Source organism: Akebia trifoliata, chromosome 8, assembly GCF_017979445.1.
Source record: "Akebia trifoliata isolate Shusen 1 chromosome 8, ASM1797944v1, whole genome shotgun sequence".
Classification (NCBI taxonomy): Eukaryota; Viridiplantae; Streptophyta; class Magnoliopsida; order Ranunculales; family Lardizabalaceae; genus Akebia; species Akebia trifoliata.
This window is the reverse complement of record NC_141382.1, coordinates 30,064,791-30,087,739: the sequence shown is the minus strand read 5'-3', so window position 1 is coordinate 30,087,739 and position 22,949 is coordinate 30,064,791. Positions and strand designations below refer to the sequence as shown.

At 34.6% G+C, this 22,949-nt stretch overlaps 2 protein-coding genes across 3 annotated transcripts; both read right to left on the bottom strand.

Moving 5' to 3' along the window:
• Nucleotides 1-2,966: 2,966 nt before the first annotated feature.
• Nucleotides 2,967-4,668, bottom strand: LOC147396490 (RNI-like superfamily protein). The gene has a single exon (XM_086451075.1). It carries the CDS (start codon nt 4,526-4,528, stop codon nt 3,368-3,370), a length of 1,161 nt encoding a protein of 386 aa, XP_086307201.1. The 5' UTR covers nt 4,529-4,668; the 3' UTR covers nt 2,967-3,367.
• A 9,937-nt stretch (nt 4,669-14,605) lies between these two features.
• Nucleotides 14,606-22,445, bottom strand: LOC147396489 (cytochrome oxidase assembly protein). 2 transcript variants are annotated; one of them, XM_086451072.1, is made up of 2 exons: nt 22,231-22,445; nt 14,606-15,040 (listed from the first exon to the last, which is right to left on the bottom strand). In XM_086451072.1, exon 2 carries the CDS (start codon nt 15,000-15,002, stop codon nt 14,796-14,798), a length of 207 nt encoding a protein of 68 aa, XP_086307198.1. In that variant the 5' UTR covers nt 15,003-15,040; nt 22,231-22,445; the 3' UTR covers nt 14,606-14,795. The 2 variants fall into 2 exon arrangements, with proteins under 2 accessions (XP_086307198.1, XP_086307199.1); XM_086451073.1 differs by lacking the exon at nt 22,231-22,445 and adding an exon at nt 22,077-22,221.
• Between the last annotated feature and the right edge of the window lie 504 nt (nt 22,446-22,949).

Here is a 22,949-nt window from a genome sequence, read left to right as displayed (position 1 = left end):
CTTCAAATTTTAGGGGACTTCTAACTAAGTCAAAAAAAAATTGAGTGGGGCCAACTACGTACCCCCTTGACTCCTTCCCGACTCCACTTGATCATTCTTGAGGGTGTAATGTCAAAGCCTGACATTGCTCTCATTGTTTTATTTTTTTTTAAACTGTAGCAATGCACAACTTAGGACAAGGGACTACATGAACTGTTGATCGAAAATGTGCAACAAATAAAACAAACAACAAGCAAGAAATTAAATGCAAACGAAATAGAAAAGATTAGAAAATAGAAAACACGATTTACGTGGTTCGGCAAGATGCCTATGTCCATGGGCAGCGATGATCAATCCACCATCTTCAACGAGATTTTTACAAAATTCATTAGAAACCCTAGTCCCTATTACATTCATTTAGCACTCTCTCTCTAACAGCTCTCTTCTTACACATTAGGAATGGACCCTAAAAATATCCTTTATATACTTGAGGTTACGAAGAACAAAGGAGTGGGTCGGATCAAAACCCAAACCAAATGAGTCCAAATTTTAGGATTAATAGAGTCAAATGGGTCATTAACAGATCATCAAGAATCCAGCTTGAATTCATGACAACTCTCCAACATGAACCTCCTACATCGGTTATGTTCCTTCATCTAACACATCATCAGAGTCGAGCACAGTTCCAGGTGTAACTTCTAGAGATATGTATGCAATAGTATTGTGTCAGTAGATGCTCGCATGGCAACATGCTCATGCCCAACAATTCACAATATTACAAGTCAACTTTTACGCATTCATAGATGAATTTGTGCATTAAAGACGACATTCGTCTAGGGGTTAAAATGTTTAAACCCATCACATACCTTGATGAAAAATAATTTTAAATTACATAGAATGCCCGCTTCCTAGTCCATTTTGGAAATAATTATAGTGTTTGAATGGCACCAAACTATGCATATATGAGTGTTGCGTATCATCCACAAAGCAATGGTCAAACATAAATTGTAAACATACTTACAGTGCTTGACTAGTAGCAAACCATTGATTGGGTAAAATAGTTGACATGAGCCTCTTAGTGATGTTGGAAGCAACTTAAGGAAGGGCAACACCTACCATATATAGTGGCTAATGACGGAGGAACCTTAGAGTTCACCAAGTCAATGTCAAGTTTCAAAGTTGTGATGTCATTTTAAGATATCTCAAGGAAATGAAGAAAAGCACAGAGCGGATCTTCCAAGTAGATGATTGGGCATTTTTACACATCAGTAGCTTTCTGCCATTTAATCAAAAACTTGCTCAACAATTTTTTAGTGGATACAAAACAAATTGAGAAGATAATTCAGTATCTAATAGGGTTGGGAATGTAAGATCTTAGCTTAATTTTCCTTGTGTCGGATTGCTGCTTAATGTCTTCAAGGATTTCTCTAACAAACATTCATCTTTAAGTACATATATCAATCAATCAAATCAATCACACGGAAAGGAAATTAGTTAGAGGGGTAGTTGCAAATCTAACAACTATATTCTCTACAAATCATTACCCATGACCCATGACCCCCTCTTTAAATAGACTAGAAGGTGTCATGGGCCTTATTTCGAATTTAAGACACTAATTAAGGGTTGGGATCCATCCTTCTTTACTTTACTAAATAAAGGGTAGTGTTGAAGATTACATTGTAAAAATAATATTTTTATAGTTTTAAAAATTAACCAAATTGACTATGATTATCTTTAATTTAAATATTAAGGTGGGTACTGATTTTGGTGTCCAACCGCTTCTACTCCACCTTCTCTCCTTTTATATATATATATATATAATAATAATAGTAAAGATAAATAAAAAAATCCAGAATGACTATAGGATAGGAACGGTGTCTATGTGACATGTTTTGGCAATAATTTAAGAAACATTTGGGCTCCTAAGCAAGCCAATGTGTTTATTTTCCAATAAACATGTGCCACCGTTCTAGATAGTGACTCTAAAATAAACTCCTTTGTATAAACTAAGGTAATCAATCCTAATAAATCAGGAATTCATTTAGAGCCTTTTATTTGTGAGATATCTTCTTGCACTCTTAGATTTTCTTAGGAAATATAACAATTAAGGCCCAGGAATGTGTACTTTTTTATGCCACTATGTGCAATCCAGATGACGTACACACTTAACATTTCTATTTTCATTTTCCTATTAAATGGATAAAATTACTACATGTGGACAAGGTTTTCTGTAAATTTTCCCTGAAATATCCAAAAAAGCAAATTTGCTAGAAGAGTTTTCTAGGCTAAAGATCAACCCCATCAAACACCTCATTTTCTGATTGAACTTGACATAAATACAAAACCTCTTGTATCTGATGGTTTCTTTTCTACTTCTTTCACCTTTTCATGATCATTTAGGATCCTCGCCATTATTACCTTTCTCAACATTTTCATGGGATCCTTAACCCCAAGGGGTTAGGGAAAATTACTTAATGAACCCTGATGGAGTGATTACTTCCTATACACCCTTAACTTTTCCATGGTAACTTGATAGTCCTTTTAGTGAACTTTTTCTTTTTTAATGCCCCTTCTAACCCCCCACCCCCCAGCTTCTTTCAACTGGTGAGATTAATGTTTCAAATTGTCAAAATCTACAATTCAAATCATTGAGATCAACCTTTGATCCAATCATCAAGATCAACAATTTATACATTGTTGATCTTGGCTTTTGAACATGAATCATTGAGGTCAATGATTCAAATTGCCCTGATCAATGATTTGAATAGTTGATCTCAACAATTTGAAATGTCAAGCAATCTCAACAATTTGAGTTTGACATTTAATCAGGGTGAGAAAGAAAGATTTTACTAGCCCACCTCTGGGTCTATTAAGTAATTGTCCATTTGGGTAACCTTCATCTCCCATAGGAGGATTTTAAATTGGCTGAAATATGTAGGAAAATTGCTGCGAAGAGAAACATCATGAGTCAACCTACGCTAAGATCATCAGCAAAGCTTTTCAAGATTGATCCAGATAGTAGTCTTTAAATTTGCAAACATGATAAAGAAAATGATCTCAATGGCAGCCAACCTCATTTCAAGGATGACTACCTCTTTGAGCATTGAAAGACTTGATGAGCTTATAGAAGAGAGAGAACAATGAGAGACTTGAACTTAAATTGAAATCCTTAAGGGTAACCCCAAAGTGTTGGCCTAGTGGCAAGCTGAGCCTTGATAAGCTCCTCAGGAAGAGTAGGTCAAGTGTTCGAAGCCCCATGAAATAATGAATTCCTTGGGACCACCATCTAGGGTCCGATTGACCTTCGACTCAACCAGTTCATGTAGGACTTTCAAGAGTTCAATTTGACTGATACCTACCTAGGAATCTTTCAGTTGTCAGCAACAAATCACCCCCGCGGACTGATACATACTAATTCCTCTTCCCTTATCACCACATCTCCTCTAAGGCACTTAAACAACTCAATTGCCATGAGAGTGATCTGAGGACAATGATGCATGTACAACACTGAAAGACAGTAGCACCCATCCCGCAAAGCCTGCAACCCTCTGTCACATAAATTCCGGCACCTGTTCACATGAAGTACTTCTAAGTTACGACAATTCAACCCGATCGCCTCCCACGCAGGAAGCCTGACCTCATGACACAAGTCTAAGCTCCACTCCTGAAGTGATGGGCAACCCTTTGCTATAGCTATCACTGCCTCATTGCTAACAATGCGACACCTTCGGAGATTTAGTACTAGTAACCTCTTAGCAAATCCCACTCCAATCCCACCCAATCCATCCCCATGGATACACCAACTCAGACAAGAAACGTTCAGATACTCAAGCCCATGCCCACTAACAATTCCCAGTATGCCGTCGGGTTCAAGCTTACATGAGTCCGCCTCGATATAAGCAAGAGTTTGTGAACACCCTCTAAACCCAATACCCGTTATGTTTCTACAGTATGAGATTGTGACCGAACGGAGTTGGCGGCATTCTTGAGAGAGAAATTTGATCCCATGGTCGGAAACCAGTGTACAGTATGAAAGATTGATATCTTGCAAGATTGAGCAAGATTTTGCTAAGGTTTCTAAACCGAGATCAGTAATTTTACACCGATAGAGACTAATTGATGTCAAAGAGGGGCACCCGGTACCCACTAAAGAGAATCCATTATCTGTAATTCCAAAGCAACAATCCAAGTTCAGGGTTTGAAGGTTGGAACCAAAAAATTGCAATGGGGCTAGACCTGAATCCGGAAGCTCAATGCACCCGGATAGAGATAATGAACTGAGCTGTTGAAAACGGGTCATCATTCTAAAGAGATGGGAGGAATTGATGTCGGGGCCGAGTTGTGAAGAAGGGGTGAGGTTGAATGTGGTGAAAGAGCAGTGGAACTGTAATGATCGACGACTCGAGTTTTGAATCTGAAGCCAGCAATGGCATGTCAAGCCAAAGGAGTCACGATCGGTGCCACTTTCTAAACCCCGGAAAATAACAAGTAAGCAATCGTCCGGGAGGTCCATGATGGAGGTTGGAGTATCTTCACAGGGATCCACCATTTTGGACTTGTTGGCACTCTTCTGAAGGTTGTAGAGCTCGGATCTTTATCGTGAACTTTTTGTAGGATGAGTTGGATGAAGTAGGGGAGTCAAAGCCACAGAGGGTCGGTGAGTCTCCATATCCATAGCCGATAAGAACTCCACATTTACGACAAAGGAGTTTGGTTTTCGAACGGTAACAACCCCAAGAGATAGGGAGACAATTTACCTTATCAACTTGAGTGAATCGGCTAAGATCTACAGAGAGGAAGGAAATGTAGCCCTTTTTAATGGACTTGCGGTAATCAGAGCCTATGCCAGATGTGATACGGTCAGAAGAAGTCAAGCTCAGAGGGTATCCACAAGACCCGCAGCTGTAGACAAATGAAAAATGCCTTTAGTTTCTATACCTCATGTGCTTGTGTGAGCAGGAATATTTTGTTATATAGGAAATAAAGAACGAGAAATAAACAATCAAATGGATCTAAGAAATAAGTCTGTTTTCTCATCAGATTGTTGATGTAGTGGTTCTTAAGCTCCACTTAGCCATACATTCTCAGACAGCAAAAAACACAGTTCGCTTGTAAATGTGATTGTATGACAAAGCATCCTCTAATGGAAATAGTGTATGGTTGATGCATAAGAGCAGTTAACGCTTACACCTCAGATCAAGAGACTCACGAAAGGCATACGCCTCAATGTGAGGCGTACACCTTTGACCGAGGCTTATGCCTCACATTAATGTTTCTTTTTTCATATTTTTTTTATATAACGTATCTTTTTCGTCTCTTCTTCGTCCTTCTCTTTCCTTTCTTCTTTATTTTACTAATTAAGCAAGATTGTATAAATTTCTTCCCTACTTTCATTTCATTGTTGTTGTTAGCATGCAAAATATTAAGAATTCTTAGAATTGAGTTCGAATACACAATAAGTATATCCACATATATGCAAAGAAAACAGTTGATTTGATGTGGTCTATAAATATTTGTGGTAGTATTTAGTATTATAGAGAGAATGTTATTAAGAAAATAATTTAGTACTATTTTTGGAACGAACATAAAATAATTATTTATAAATAGAATCTTTCAACTATTCAAATCTAAAATATTTTTTGTTTAATATTAAATAATAATATTTTAATTAAATAATATTAAATAATGGATTAACAGTTATAATTCAATTATACGGATTTGAAATTTGGGAATATGTGGTGGTTATTCTAATTTTTTAATTATTTAATATTAGCTATTTTATATGTTATATTATTTACTTAAAATATCACACATGTGAGGCTACCCTTTACACCTCAAGACAATGGCCATCCAAGTGCCTTGCCTCACATTTCATCATCTAAGAACATTGCTCTTAATACTAAATAAATAAATACACACAAACAGCTGACTTTGATGACCAAGTTGAGTATAGTTCTACAAGGCCTCTAGATACTTATCATAAGAGAGTGCCCATGCTTATTGATCAAGACAGTCTAATTAATTGAATCCATTTAGTAGATCCATCGTCAAAACTCAGCCTAAGTACTGGTCATAACCATCTGATTGGGTCCATTTAGAATTATTAGGGTAAGTATCTCTTTATAGTCATTACAGCTAAATTAAGCAAAACTTCCAACATTTAAAGAGCATTAAATATAAGATTGTGAAAAAAAAAAATTTCTTTCATAAATTATTTGTGAAACGCAACTAAAAAACTGTTATAAGTGTTCTACATACAACAAACAAGAGAACATTACATAGTTAGACTGTACAATTTCATGTATATTTGTTATTTGTGAAATGCAACTAAGAAACTAATTATGTGTTCTACATACAACAAACAAGAGAACATGACATAGTTAGACAATGTCGTATAATTTCACATATATTTGGTGCACAATGCTAACATGTCAATATTGAAGCAAAACAATTGGGTATCGTTGAAACGGATGTTGGTACAATTTGTTTTACGAAAGGCATTATGATTTTTAATATTAGTACCAACTACCGAGTAACAAGAAACTTAAGACTTAATCAAGAAAGTCAACATAAAGTTTCATGAGATAATATAATTTTTTTTTAAAGGATGTTTAGAATCGAATAACTATTTTAGAGATCATACTTACACGAGGACCTATTACTCCCTAAAATAGAGAAGGCATAATGGCCAGTGAAAAAAAGAATAAGAAGTGCAAATTGTTTGATATGTTACATACGGAGCAATACAAATGAAACAAAACTACAAGGAAATCTTAGAGGGTTGATTGGAAAACTACCTGACATGAAGATGAAAAGTCAAATAATGTATGTCAGTACCCAACTTATACTATTTGTCATATACAAATAACTTTTAACCAACCAATCAATTTTACTTATAACTTGCAATATTTTGATACTTCACGAAATTTTTCCTAAAAGGGCCTTATGGAATGAAAAACACTTTGATGATATTATATGATATTTGTTTCGTATATTTTTATAAGTGTTGTGGCATGTTGAGGAGTCTCCAATGCCAACATGCATCTACAGAACAAAAATTCCAAAAGTATAAGTACCAAGGTAACATTGATTTTTTCCTTAATAATTTGTCGATTTTTCCACAAGTTTCTTTTATAAACACTTTAAAGATTCATTTTGATCAGCCTAAAGTTAATCTATCACTCAATTCTCATAATTGGGAACTCAATCAAGAACTAAACAAATAGGGTTGTCACAATGCCACTTCATCAGTAAAAAGATCACCATGGGAAAATGAGATCCAAAGAGAACACTCAACCTCTCCACTGCTCAAATATCTTCAAAGGAGGTTATGTCATCTATTACTCAATTTTCACAATTGTGAACTCAATCAAGGACAAAATAAAATAGGGTTTCCACAATCTCACTTTGTCAATTACCGTAAACAATTAAAAGATAATTTCTCCATCCATGGACAGTCATAAAATTAATGAACAATCAAGCTCTTGATTGGTCAAATATCTTCCAAAGAGGTAATGTCATTAGAAGCAGTCTTCATTAATGAATAACAATATTCTATAGATGTAGTTGACAATTGCAAAAAAATTCTGAAGACGACAAAAAAAAAAGTACCAAACTGGTAAATTTGACTATTGACATTCATTATGATCATTTTAAAAACCAAATCTATTAATGCAAATAAATCAAATTAAGCAATTAACACAAATGTAACATAGTCAGATCCTTAATAAAATACATGGATTTAGATATACATAGTCAATTCAAGATTGAAAGCCAAAGTATTTCCCCAAATTATAATTTAATTTTTGGAAGAAAACCTAATACCAACTAGTTTTTTGGAAAACTCCAACCTTCAACCTGGGATGCGAAATATTGAAGAGAAAGGACAAGACAGAAAATAACCAGAAAAATGAACCAAAACACAAGATATACATGGAAGACTCTAAAACAGGGAAAAACCATGCAGCTGAACCAATTCTATTATGCTAAAAGGTAGGGGTGTCAATAGGTACCCCATTTAACCGAAACCCCAGTTCTGGTTTCCTTTTTATTCGAACCAATTAGAGCGAGTCTAAAATGGAACCAAATCTATAAGAACCGGAACCATTAGGTTCTATCCAATAGGTACTTGAAACCAATTTAGTTTTATACTATAGACGATTTAATGTATTCTTTTTTTCAAAATTAATGCATGTTGTATAAAATATCGATTGGAACTTCAAATGAGCTATCTCTTCTAAAAATTTATTACTTTTAAATAAGATAAATATTTATTTTTGAAAAAAATATTAACTTTTATTTGTAATAACACAAATTATAAGTAAGTTCATAATTTTATAGATAATATGTTAATTTTTTGAAAGGGAAAATGTTTTATAATGATTTGAAATTCTTCTCTTCTCATTCGATCTTTGAGAATTGGAACCGATGGGTACCTATGCTTTTTAGCAACTCCGGTTCCAGTTCCATTTATTTTGGAATCGAACCCGGAACCGACAAGAATCGGAACCAAACTAAATATAGAGAGGTTTACCGGTCAGACCTATCTATTGTAATTTTATTACAAAAACTCCCTTACTTTATGAATCATGCTACCATGACTATTTTGGTAAGATTTCAAATCTTACTAAGGGACATTGGGCCCACATGGACAATCAAATTATCAATCCAACAACACAGCCTTCTAGATTACATGAAAAAACTCAGACTCAACAGAAATGAATTATAAAAAATAAAAATAAAAAATCATTTTTGAGCTTGATAGTAGATGTTGAAAATGGATGGATATCGAACTTCCAAATTTAAATATAAAATTAAACGGTGAAAATTCTTTTTTTTTTTTTCAAATTATTTTTTATGGTTCTTAGAATTTTATCCTTTATAATCTTGTACGTCAGATCATGGTTTTGAACATCACAAATTGATGTGGTTAGAATCCATTCCAAGGTATGTTAAGTAACAAATTAACCTCAAAAAATTAGAAATTTATGGCGTGGATCCCGCTGCAGGGTTTGCTCAGTAATGAACTTGATAAAGTGAGGTTTGGTGGGTAACAAACTTCATAAAGCAAGGTTCCCTTGGAGTTGTCGGAACTCCAAGGGAGATTTTGTAATAAAAGTGCAACAGCAAGGTCTGCCGGGTAAATCTCTCTTAAATATAATGGTTATGGTTCTAAGTTCTTTAGGAACCAACCCATTGACACCCCTACTCAAAGTCCAAAAAGAAAATTACAATGCCTCTCCCGCAGAAAACTACTCAGTATAACCCTAACGAATTAGTGCTTTTCATAAAAATAGTGAAATTACAAAAATACACTTAGGAAAATTTGGCTTGGGGGCTCCACCTCTGAACCCCCACCTTTCGGGCAGGGTCCCCCTTTGCAAACTCCCAACGAGGTCAAAGATGAGCTCGATCAGTGAAATGTGTGGCTTGATTAACAATACATCCTTCTTGAGCAATACCGTAAAGCTCCACAAACCACAACACTAATTGCAGCATGAGTTGTAAAATAAATAAATAAATAAAAGTAAGAAAAAAAAAATCCAGCAACAAAGAGTAACTGTGCATTCGCAGTTAGAGGAAAGCATACTAAAAAGTACCTAAAGTGTTAATTTTTCTAACCACAATGTGTTTTCTTTTCCTTTTTTTTTTTTTTTTTTTAAATTTCATTTAAATTTTTATTTTTTATTAGTGCTAGACACAATGTTACCTCAAGTTCTCATTGACTTTTTAATAAAAGAAAAAAGTTGAACAACCAAAAGACCCACTAACTCAAGATTCAAGTGCTAGCTACAAACACAATTGCAGAAAATTCAACAAAAACAAGAGAAAATAGTAATTTTGACAATCAATATGACGCAATATCATATCAATAATCCCATTTTCAAAAGATTACAAGAAAACCACCACTGGTTGTATCATATTAAGAACATAATCAAACACATATAAATATCAAAGCTAAATATGATTTAGCATAATTGCCACAAAATTAAGCCACCAAAACACACAGTAATTTCGAAACACAATTCAACAACAAAAAAGGAGGAATTTTTGACAATCAACATGTACTAAGTCCATCAAAACAACCCTGTACAGACAAAGATTCCAACGAAGCAACAATTAGAGAACAAATTTGTTAAAGTGAACCTTAGTTACACAATAAGTTGTTTGTGGATCACAAATTTTGCACATGAAAACTTTCAAAGATGCCCTTTTTTGGGCAAAAATGGTGATCCAAACAGGGCACGAGATCTAAACAGAAACCAAACAAAAACCCAATTTTTTTTTTTAAGATTCTCTAAATTTCTAGAGAGAGAGAGAAAGAGAGGCGGGGGGCAGAGTACCTGTAAGAGACATCTGTTTGGGACATACTTGTTGATCAAAGATCAGATTTTTCAGAAGAATTCGATCCCATTGAGAAACCATTACAGAAAGGAAAACGAGTTTTTGATTGATTCATCAATCGTCACAGAAGAGAGAGAGAGAGAGAGAGAGAAGAAAGAAACACCGTTTTCACTTTGGAAAAGCAGTTGAGAGTTGAGACTTTTTTTTAAAACTCGGGTATTTCGTCCCCACCACCCCACACAAGCACGCACCGATACCGAGGTGACTCATCCAAGTCATCTCGTTTGGTTTACATTTTCATGTGCAAATAATTACAATTTTTTTAAATAACATAAGTGGGTTTGGACTTTAAAGATGCTTAGTTAAAATTTTACATGTTAATTTAGATAATAAATATTTGAATTATAAAAATATAAGTAATTGAATTAAAAATATAAAACCCAGTTGACTCAATTGAGTTTTATGTATTCAGACTGATATTTTTTTAATATTTGATGATTCATATTATATTGCGGATGAACCAATGTCAAGGGTGATACATTGACCCGGTCTTGGACAAAACCAGAGATTTGCCCAATAGATCTAACTGTGTACATTTTTATTTTTATTTTTATTTTTAAAAGCTCATTTTTGGCTTGAACTCAACCCGATTGATAGGCGAGTTTGGGCCAAGTTATCTAAAAGATGAGTTGAGTCTGACTTAGAATATCTTGACTCGACCTCAATTTGGGTTGAGCTCAGGTTGAGGGTTCAGGCAACCCAACTCAATCTCAAACTAAAGCTATATACTAATACATAAAAAGTTTCTTATTAGTTGTATATATATATATATTTTTTATTAAGCATTTTTAATTACTTCTTCCTATAACTAAGGGAAAAAAATCTTTTTTTTAACTTTCCTTCTTATTTTAGTCCATTGTTATGTATGTTCATATTGTCTCATGCACAATTGCTTATTACTAATATGGACTTTGGTTTATATGATTTGTTTAAATATTATTTCAATGATGGATTCAGAGGTTGTATGTAATTTTATTTATTAATGGTTTTGTAGAGGTTATATGTAGTTTTATTTATTAATGATTTTGTATTTGATATTGTATTTCTTGTTTAATATGATCAATTTATTTGTTGATCAAAATATATTTAGGGTCATTCAACGAGTCCCACTCGCTCAAAATTACCTAACTCGGGTTAGGTCGAACTCAACTTGATTTCAGAAGCTGGAGCTTGGGTTGAGCTTGTGTTAATGAACTAAGGCTCGATGGTCAAGTTGAATTGAGCTTGGGTTGAGAGTTTTGTTGCTTGGGTTGAGCTTGATTTACCCTCCAACCCACTCAACCTGCCCAGGTTGCAGCCCTTACTAGGTATTCTCCCAACTTAATGGATATGAATTATTTATTGGCGCCTTATCATCACTCAAGTGGAGTGGAATAACTCACCAGACACCGTACGCAATTTCGTCAACCTAATTCTATATATATCACCAACTTAAATGCAATCAAAGTACTTGGATATCTACTTAAAGCAACTCCAACCGGTTTTTATATCTCTATATTTAGATATAGAGACCTCTGAACCAAGTTCCTACCAGTCTTTTAATTTCTAACACACCTTCTAAATCGCTATTCACATCTCTAGAATTGGAGACGAAGTAAAAAAAAAATTGAGAGAGTCTCTTTTTCACTATTCATCTTGTACAAATATCAATTGTGTCCCCATCATTTTACATAAATGCCATTCTTAATTTTCTTTTTCAATGAAAAATATGTTTTAAATCTAATTTTTGTCTCTTATTTATTTTCAATTATTATTACTCAATATTTTTAAATTTTTTTATTAAATATTTATAAAAATATTTTAAATTCACATTTAATCAATTGTTATACCAAATTCGACAAAAAATTGTAATAAAAATAAGTTTGATCGTGAATATTCATTTTATTTTATTTTTGTAATTTTTTTCTTTTGTTGAAATAAATGAAATTAATTTAAATATATATATTTATATTTTTCTAATAAACATAAGATGATTTGACCAAATTTGATTTCTCATACAATTGGTGTATTTTTTTTTTTTTATTTAAATTGGAGTGTAACAAGTAAACTTGGGTTGCCAATAGCAAATTTTATATATTTAACTTGAGGTGTAATAAGTAAAGGTCGATTGCCAATAGTAAGTTTCTTTATTATTTATTATGTAAATAGTGAATAGTGCTTCAGAGGTTGGAACCCATTGGAGTTCGTTTAGGTTCAGAGGAGAGAATCATCTATAAAATATGAGAATATACCAAAATAGAGACACACGTTGGAATTGCACATAGCGATATAAAAGTTCATCAGGTTGATCTAAGGATTCACTAACATGTATATACGCACGTATGTGTTGAATGTATAGATCCTATTGCAATAACTCAAAATGCAATCACTTTTCATTTGATAGAATATTCTAATTTGGTTTAAAATATCGGAATGTACGGTTCAATATGTATCAATATCGGCCAAGACTAATACAAAACATTGAATGTTTCGGAAATGTATCGAAAGGTACTGATTTGTATCAGAATGTATCAATCGATACTGTATCGATTTTTTTCTTTAGTCGTAACATTCAATCGACACAATTTTAAACCATGCATTCTAATACTAAAAGGTCACATAAATGAAGTGCCTATAACCGATCACATCGTGATCATTTCAAGTATAAGAAATTATTCAAGTCCCCTCATTAGCCACCCACAGGGATTGTATGTATGTCTAGTGAGGTATTGCATGTACCTGAGAGATTTTGACGAGATATGGTGCTTTAAAGGTCAATTACCTCACCCCTGCTAGTTGGGCCTATGGGTCTAAGATCCCCTCATTTAAATAAATAAATAAAAGAATTTAAATTGATTGACTAAATATCTTGTATTAACTTGAAGTCAATTTGTAAGTGTTTCTCACATGAGTTGTGATAATCTGACACGCTTTTTTCAGACGCCCCCATCATAGAATTGTAGATCCTTCACTTCGGCGGGATACACAAAAAAGAGATTTATGATTCTGTAACTATTAGATCAACAAGTGTATGAGGGCATCAGAAAAAAGAGCGTCAGATTATCATTAGTCTTCTCATATCTACCCAATAATAGTGCATGAAAATAACAATGGTATCCATTTTGTACAATAAACAATCTTATTTTATTATTATTTCACATAAAATGATTGAATATTTACTTAAACAGGGCACCATTTCAACCCAAGACCTCATTCCACTCTCGTCTTTGCATTAACACCTTGGTCTCAATCTCACTCACACATCTCATTACAATATGTGTTTCTTAAGGTTATTAATTTAAATTATACTAATTTATCCAAACCCACTCTAAAAAGCAATTGTTAGGTCCTTGAGGGATGGGCTACTAATTCTAAAGCCCCATTAAATCTCGGTAAGACAAGGCTTAATGGTGGTTCAATAACTCCCCCTTATTTATCCTTAGATAGAGCTTCGCAATTTTTTCACTATCATGCATTTTCCGAGTCTCAATTGAAGAACCAATCAATTTCGAGTCATATAATGAGTTCGGAGTGCTGATCGGATGCGTCCAGATATTGAACATCATTTCTTTTCCCAACCAAACATCATTAAAGCCTTTTTGGGTTAGGGAGACAAAATTTGTCCTTTATGTCTTAAAAGTTTCGGATTAAACTGATTTTTTTGGTGAGGACATCGTCCTCACAAAAAATCAGCCAAATCTGAAACTTCAAACACCATAAAAAATGATTTACGAATTAATGGTAAACAATCAACGATCCACAGTTCTAAACCACTTTTGACGGGGTCAGAAGCTTCAGATTGGGCTAATTTTTTGTGAAGATGGTCTCTATATCCATATATGACAAAACGTGTCGTCCCCCTAACGTTGCCTGTCAAACGGGACCTGTAAATATATCAAATCATATTTAGTTACATAACTTGATCAAAATATTTATCAATTTCTGTATTTTTCACCATACAAACAGGCACTATATTTCTTTGCACACCAAAAGGGGCTAACACTCCCACAAACAAAACCAAAAAATAAATAATAAATAAAGACGGTTTCTTTTAAGAATCATGATAAACTGAGTCGAAGAAAGATACTCAAAATTCACTCAACTGGTGTGGCATGTGGTTCCGTCTCCAGGATTATGATGCACAGAGTTGCCTTATTGTTTTATAGCATCACGTGATACTAGGGCATGTGAACTTGAGTGTTGATACCCCAACCCGAGTTCAAAGCCCGCTTTCACCTACTAATTACTGACCACTAATCTCACTTGCTTAGCAATAAAAATAGAAAACTGATGGAGTTCAAAATATTATCAAAAAAAACTCTAAAACTTTAATGAAACTAGATGGTGTTTGCTGAATGAATCCTTCCTCCATTAACTACATGATCTGGCAAGCAAAACTAATAGAAAGAGAAACAAGGGAAGAAAAAGGAAGCTCAAGACCTTGGCGGCAAGCTTGACTCAACCTCTTTGATGTGTTTTTGCTCTTCAAACTTGTCGATGGCTACCTGCAGCTCATCTGTACCCCCCACAGCTCTCATAGTATAGAAATATACCCCAAACACAAATGACGTCAAGCCCCCGGCGACTACCAAATTCTTGGTCTTGGGTGCAAGGCTGTTGAACCCCAAAAAACTAGACATCTTGAAGTGAACTCCTGACACTTGAAATGCCCTTCAAACTGCCAAAAAAAAAAATATATATATATATATATATATATATATATATATATATATATATATATATATTAAAAAAGATTCGGGAGACTGATCAAATAATACAGTATGAAGACAAGTTAATATGTTCATATTGCATGTACAGGTCACCAATTGTGACAACATATTTTAAATGTAAAACGGTGCATATGGGAGATCTCCTCGGCTAATTTTTTATTTTTGTTGAGTATAAATTGATTAAAAAAGGAGGTTGAGAGACCTGCCTAATCACAAGCTAAAGGTACATCAAGCATAAATCCAAATTCGTAAGATCCCATTTAAACAAAAGTTTTAAAAAAAATACCCCTTTGAATTCATTATAAGTCTTATGTTTAATAAATAAATAAAAAAGAATTGCAAACCTACTATGCTAATGATCACTTTCTAAAGAGATCCTTTCTTCCCCTCAAAGATTCATATCTATTCCTTTCCCTCAAGGTCCCCCAACATCAACATAAAAGTTGTTCCCATTAGTAATATTCTTTTTTTTTTTTTTTGAACTAATAAAAAATCATGACTGCTCAGCCATAACGGTTGATTTTATATCATCAATGAAGCTTCACAGTACTGCTTGATTTGCATTCTATATAGAACTATGATTAAATTGCGTGAACATCACATATTTTGCATACAGTTGGGTTGAAGAATACTGTTTCTAAATAAAGAATAATCAATAATAGTGAAAGACATGAAATACTTCAAACTGATTTGAAGTGTCAACTCATTCAAATCTAATTACCCATATGGTAGCACGGGAGAAGGTGCAAAACGGAGGTGTAGGAGGAAGCGTCAAATTGAAAGATAGAACCGCATTCAAAGCATCTCCAACCATTCTCTATATGGAGATAGTGTCTTGTCAAACCATCCTTTGATTACCAAGTTTAAAAAATCATAGCAGTGGAGCTCTTTAAAATAAAGAGCCACATCATCTTTTTATCTCAGTCTCTCCCTCCCCTTCTCTTAGAGCATCTCCAATGCCTCTTCAAATTGTCAAATTTAAAGAGTGTCCTGTCCGACGTTGAACTAAAAGGCGAATTCATTTTGACTGCGTTGATGGACATATTTGAAGAGTGTACAATTACTTTCTATAGCTGGAGAGTGTGAAGCTCAAAGTGAAAATGACAAAGTCATGTGCTTTATTCATTCACTTAACAATTTTCAAATTTGCAAACACCTCCCCAAGCCAAAGTCCAAACAAAAACAGAAATAAAACCCCAAATCTCTTTTCTTCTTCGTCTCTTATGTATCTCTTCTCTAACCCAAACACTAACCCTTCCCTCTCCATTGTTTCCTCTTCTATACTCCAACTCAGGCGACAAACGACGACAAGACTCAAACGACCATTACCCCTTCACCTTCTGCGACGGCGACGTCTACATCTCCATCTATGTCTTCATTTAAGGCGATGGCAACGACAAACAACCCCTCTGCCCTCGTCTTCTTCATCTCAACCGATTTCATCCTAGCTTTCAAGCAAATAAAGGTCCATCTCAGCCGAAACAACGGAGAGGGTTAGGGTTTGGTTACAGAAGAGGAGAGAGATCAGATTTTTGTTTTTTTTTTCCCTTCATTTGGGTTATATGCAGCTTTGGTATGCACTAGGAGGTGTTTGCAAATATTGAAAACTTTTAAGCGGAAAAAAAAAAAATGCAAGTGGGTTATTGCAATCTCTCATTGTGCGCCATTGATCTTTGTATCTCCAACGACTAATCATTTGTTTGGGACTTTGGCAGCTGAACCTGACCCTATATATAATAATTATTATCTATACTTGAAGAGTTTACAATTTACTCTCTATATTTTTGGAGTGTGAAGGTCAAAGTCAAAATGACTGTCTGTTACCTCAACATTGGAGAGTACACACTCTTCAAATTGTCAAGAGTTGTTGAAGATGCTCTTGTAAATGTACATATGATAGAATGCAATATGCCTACCATACATCCTTTGTCATAAGCCCCTTTCGACTCCACACAATAATCAGTTTGACCATCATTGGTTACCCTTGGTTCTACATCTACATCTCCCATTTCTTACTCTCATATGCATAGCTAAGTTGCATTTTACTAATCCTTGCTATGCCCAACTAGTACTGTTAATGTTGCTACATAACTGTCTCATTTCCTCCAGCTAGTCCCCACCAAACAATCATTGATTGATATTTACCCAACAACCACAAATATCTAATTGGTTTGGCAATGAATGGGTTATCTTAACAGCATTTTAAGTTATGCTATTATTCAATGTTGTTGCTCTTAATGCATCCCATGCATTGAGAGTGATTAACATTGATGAAAAAGGTGTACAAGGTATTTCAAAAGTGTTTTGGTCTTCCTGCCCTCCACAATAAAGATTGGAGGAGATGTCCAACTCTTTACACCAATTTTGATAAGAGATATCGCTTGAGTTGATTAACATCTACTATCATCAGAGATTGCTTTATTTCTGGCCAACCATATAACCGACATAGTAATTATAGGGCTGATGTTATGCAAAAAATTGATCTGATTGACATTATCTGCCCGACCTCAAAGAAGAACTCTTTTTTCAAGAAAGGATTGCAGGGAATCTCATCCAAGCAATGCAGACAACTCTTTCCAGATTGAACTAGCAACGACATTGGAAAAAAGGGTGAGAAAGGGATTCCTCTTTGTCAGAACATGAGCTTTCCAAGATTTATCCACCAAACCAATTGGGCGAAATGAAGTCCACATAGATGTATAGGATCTCCCAGGTTTGGCTGCCTTCCAATTGATTTTATCACAAACAACTTGCTGCACCTGAATATTATTGATGAAGTTTGCCACATTTTCACCAAATAATTCTTGAAGCTTCCTAATGTTCCATACCTTGGGTCCAGATCTCACATATTTTATTAGCAATTAAAATATTGGGAAAAATATCCGCAAGAGGACCATCACCCTTCCAGTTATCATTAATGAACCAAGTGTTTTTAACCTTCTAAATAACGTGCATAGAGAATAATATGGTAAGTTTCAAGATCTTCCTCCTTGAGCATTAGATTTTAGAGCCTCCACCCTCTAAAGAGCTACTCCCCAAATCTCCCCTCCGAAAGTACATGTTCCTAAGAACATACAAATCTTTCTCTGACATCGACCTCCAACAAAGCTTGATCATACCAGTTTTATGGATACCATGTAGCTTTTGAATTCCGAGCCCACCCTCTTCCAAAGGTTTAGTCACTTTCAATCAACTCACCAAGCGAGCTTTTCTACCAAACTCTCCTCCCCCAAAATAAGTTTGCTAAAAACCTTACGAACTCATTGGAAAAAATTTAAGGAATGGGAAGAATAGACATAAGACATATAGGAATCAAACCCAAAACATGCTTGAGTAGAATTAATCTACCCCCTTTCCGAAAATCCACCATTGACACATTGTCCAGATGACTATCGCTCTTCTTTTAACCATTGTAGAGCTCCATGTCGAAGTCAACTTCAATTAGAACAGAGTCTGAGGGAAGATAGAAACAGACACTTACCTTGATTGTTTTTCTATGTAAAAAATTGAGAAATAATGAAAAGGCAGTCAACTATATTAATTTATCTCTACAGGCTGCCCTTCCCTCTAGTTTGGATTGAATAAGCTTAGCTTGGATCTTATCAACAGCTTCAAGACAAGATCGAGCAAAACAAAAAAACGTTGACGTTTCAGCCTTCAAGATTGCAAGAGGCAATGGGGTGAGTTTGACATAAGAAAGAAGAGATTATCTCTCGACTTTGGCAATGACCAATACCCAACCAACTTCTTTATGTAACCAAAGGATCTAGATCAACAAGTGGCTCAAGATTAGTTACCATTGGCCAAGCACACACCACAAATCATCCTTCTATAGTTAGTAGTAATTGTCTAGAGTGAATCGTAGAAAGATGGACATGACATGTACCTAGTAGTTCATAGGACTTTGGAAAATGGTTACCAGAAAGTAGTTTGATCATGATTCATTTTCTATGTTAAAGGCTAACCAATTCTCTTAAAAAATTATTTATGAATTGAAGTATCTCCAAAGGCCACCCTTTACCCTTTCCCTCCAACATTAATTTGGGCTCTGATCTTATTAGAGAACACAAATATCATCAAGCACTAAAATAGGGTTTATGGAAATCATCAATAAAACAACAAATCAGTAACCACCAACAAATCCTAATAATCATAGAAATTTGGGTTTTTAAGTATTTTCGAAACTTTTAAGAAAAACAAATTCAATTTATCTAAAAGAATCGTCGATAGATTTAAAGTAATAGAGATAAGTTTTATAGGGTGCAACTGACGTAAAGCTAGACTCCCAAATGATAAGAGCAGACAAAACAAGACTTCACGAACATTGCAAAGTAACGATAAAATGAATTGACTTCAAAGACTCCATTATCACTCTTTTAGCATAATCCTATTGTCTTCTTGTAAGAGGGACAAAGGAAGATATTAGGAATATGATTAATGAGACTCGCTAAAGAATCGATCTCCCAACCATTAATATTTTTCCTAAAGAAGCATCTCAACAGCATCCTAGCATACGATCCTACAAGTATGACATGAGCAAATTCCATTAATATTGAATTCTTCCAGCATTTAATGCAAACTTTGTAGTCCAATGGGCGTGATATCTACAACGAATAAAATCTATAGTTGGCAGATCAACAATGACTATAGATCATCGAATGCTAAATTCTAATGCATAAACTTAAGTCAAACTGGGGCTACCCACGATTCGAAAACTCAAATCCCACATGCTTCTACTTGGTGAATCCAGCAATGACTTGATAGAGATAAAAATAAAGATCACCGAAGATGCAGAAGAATGCCCAAAAAATGCTCGTCATTAGAACCTTAGGCCACTCTAATGGAATGCAACCAGTGTGAATCAAGGTCCGAGACTTTGCCAAATTTTCTATGATGCTTATGTAGGAATATCTTCCCATTTGCGCATCACTTCTCTGTCAATCTCGAGATGTTTCACTACCCATGGTCACTCCTTCATTTACTGTCTGTCAATCTGAAGTTGTTTATGGATTACAGTAGCAAATAAAAATGTTCCACCATTAAAAAAATGAGATTTACTTATATAAGAAATGAGATTTACATAACAATAGACTAAATAGGGGGGAAGAGTAAAATAGCCAATGTGCACAATGCAATGTTCAGTGTAATTTTGTATGAAGAAGGAAACTCAATTCTTTCATAAGAAGTTCCATTATCTCAATCAATTGCTTCCAAGTTATAGTAATAATATGTAATGTCTTTATTCATAACACTCGGAAGAAAATTGAAACATGAGCATCCATTCCAATGGGGATCACGTTGTGTAGTATACAAAAATTATCAGGAAAATAGATCATACAGGTTGGTAAGCTAAGCAAGATAAGTCAATAACTTTAATATTACAACCTAAATATTCATCATCTTAGGCGGCTAAAGTGATGTAAGAGCCTAAATTTGCAACCTCTATTTTCTTTTAGTATGAGGACAGCATTGCTAGATGGGGTAAGGAACTAGGAGCAATACTTTAATTTTAATGGTCACTTCCATAGTTCCGCTACAAATATTAGGTAGTAACTTAATAAACCTGTTATTTTTTCGATGGAATATCTTCCCATTTGCACCATGTGAACCACCATGCTTTGGTCTATTATTAATTGTTATGTGTCACTAAGACCATCCCTATTGGCTAACCCATGGTTACATTACTTATTAGTAGTATAAACAAGGTATCAAAATACTTATAATTATGGTTTGTGCAGAGTGTTGATACATGCCCAATCGGAAAATAGTTTCCTGATTTTTCTATTTTTCGACACTAAACATCTGCACATGCTAAATACTATTGTAAATGTAGTACTTTAAGAAGCAGAGAATCAGAAATTCGTGTTTGAGCTTATCCTGAATGATCCCTTCATATGTTTTTCAGATACCAGCATTTGGGACATACAAAATTTTTCATCTCACAAAAGGATTTAATAGGGTTGGGGTTCTTAAAAGTAATGGATAGAGATTCTACATTTTTACAAAATAAACATATAAATGCGCGTGTGTGGGTAGAATCAAAATATACAAGAATGACACATAAAAATATATAATGCAACTATTGTCTCATTCACAATGGTGGACTAGTAGTATTAGCATAAGGGTTTGGAAGAAGGGATGAAGTTGAAGGTGGTGGACTAGTAGTACTAGAAGTTGGTGGGACTGTAGCAGGAGAGTAATTTGGAGAAGGAGATGCAGACGACATCTTCACCAAACCACACAATCTCCAAATCTCATTAGATATAACTTACAAAATTAGCTATAAAAATCACCCCCCCCCCCCAAAAAAAAAAAAAAAAAAAATTGGTGATGTTCTTTTTTAGATCTCATCAGTTATAGAGAGCCTTCACTGATACCAATGAGATTTGGAGATTGTGTCTCATTCACAATGGTGGACTAGTAGTAGTATTAGTAGAAGGGTTTGGAGGAGGGGATGAAGTTGAAGGTGGTGATGACGGTGGACTAGTAGTACTATAAGTTGGTGGGAGCAGCAGGAGAGGAATTTGGAGAAAAAGATGCAGCCGACATCTTCACCAAACCACACAATCTCCAAATCTCATTTGATATAACTTACAAAATTAGCTACAAAATCCCCCCCAAAATTAGTGATGTCTTTTTTCAGATCTCATCAGTTGTAGAGAGCCTTCACTTATACCAAATCAGCAATCTATTTTATTAAGCAAAACCCAAATCTCTAAACTCTCAACCACCAAACACTCATAATAAACCTCCAAAATCTACAGAAAAGAAATTCAAACCCAAATCAACAAACACGTTTTTAAGTATAACCCAGATTACCAAACACAATTTTGGGAAAACCTAGATCACCTCAACCGGTACAGAAACACACAAATCTAAAGAAAATGACTAAATTCCAAAACTTTCAGGAGCATATGCAGGAAACCCAGACCATCAAAATGGGGAAAGAGAAAAACCCAAAGGCTCAAAATCCTGCAACCTTACCTACGTCTCTTTTGGTCAAAGCTCTAACAGCTATGAATGATGTTTGAAAAATTCTGGTCGAATTCTCATGAAATTTCTTCTTCTCCAGAACAACAATATTGAACCCATATTATTTGATAATTTATATTATTGAAGAATGAGAGAGAGATGATACCTCAGGTCGTCTCCTCCTCGAGTTCGCCTCCTTCGTTCCACGTCTCTAGAGTTTCTTCGCCTCCTTCGTTACACGTCTATAGAGTTCTGAAATCAGATTAAATTTTGGTTGTTTACTTGGGTGTAAGTATCAAGAGCTGGCCTGCCAATATTACCTATCTTTTGGAAATTTTGAAATTATCAGGGGATAAACTTGAAATGTAAAACTTATTTCTCTTCTCTTCCCTCCTCGTCCTTCATTTTTAGAAAGAATCAAATTGGACATTTTTTTCTCTCGTGTTCCCTTCGCTTCTCTTATCTTTTCTCCCCACTTAACAATCCAAACAGGAGAAATTGAGAGAAAATAATATATTTTCTCTTCTTTTCTCTCAATCCAAATATAACCTTAAAGAAGAGTCGGTCTATTATTTGCATGAAAAAAAATTCTCATAGAAATCTGAGATCCACCTATCATATCAACCGACGTGTATTGAATGGCATCTCTAACTTATCAAACTACCCTATTTAGTTACAAAACTACCCTTGCTATGCTTATGTGACACGCACTAAAGAGTTTGTGAGCAAAAAAATCACTCCTATTTGGACATACAAAAACGATCATTTGCGACCACTTAAATTACTTTGTGAAAAAAAAAATCTAACTTACTATTCTACCCTTTGTGTTTTTATTAATTGTACACACCTTCACTTACCGAAAGGGAGTGTGCAAACAAACCCATC

What these genes read in the sequence shown, in the direction of transcription:
- LOC147396489 (XM_086451072.1), bottom strand. Translation starts at nt 15,002, where the DNA reads ATGTCTAGTTTTTTGGGGTTCAACAGCCTTGCACCCAAGACCAAGAAT.
- LOC147396490 (XM_086451075.1), bottom strand. Translation starts at nt 4,528, where the DNA reads ATGGTGGATCCCTGTGAAGATACTCCAACCTCCATCATGGACCTCCCG.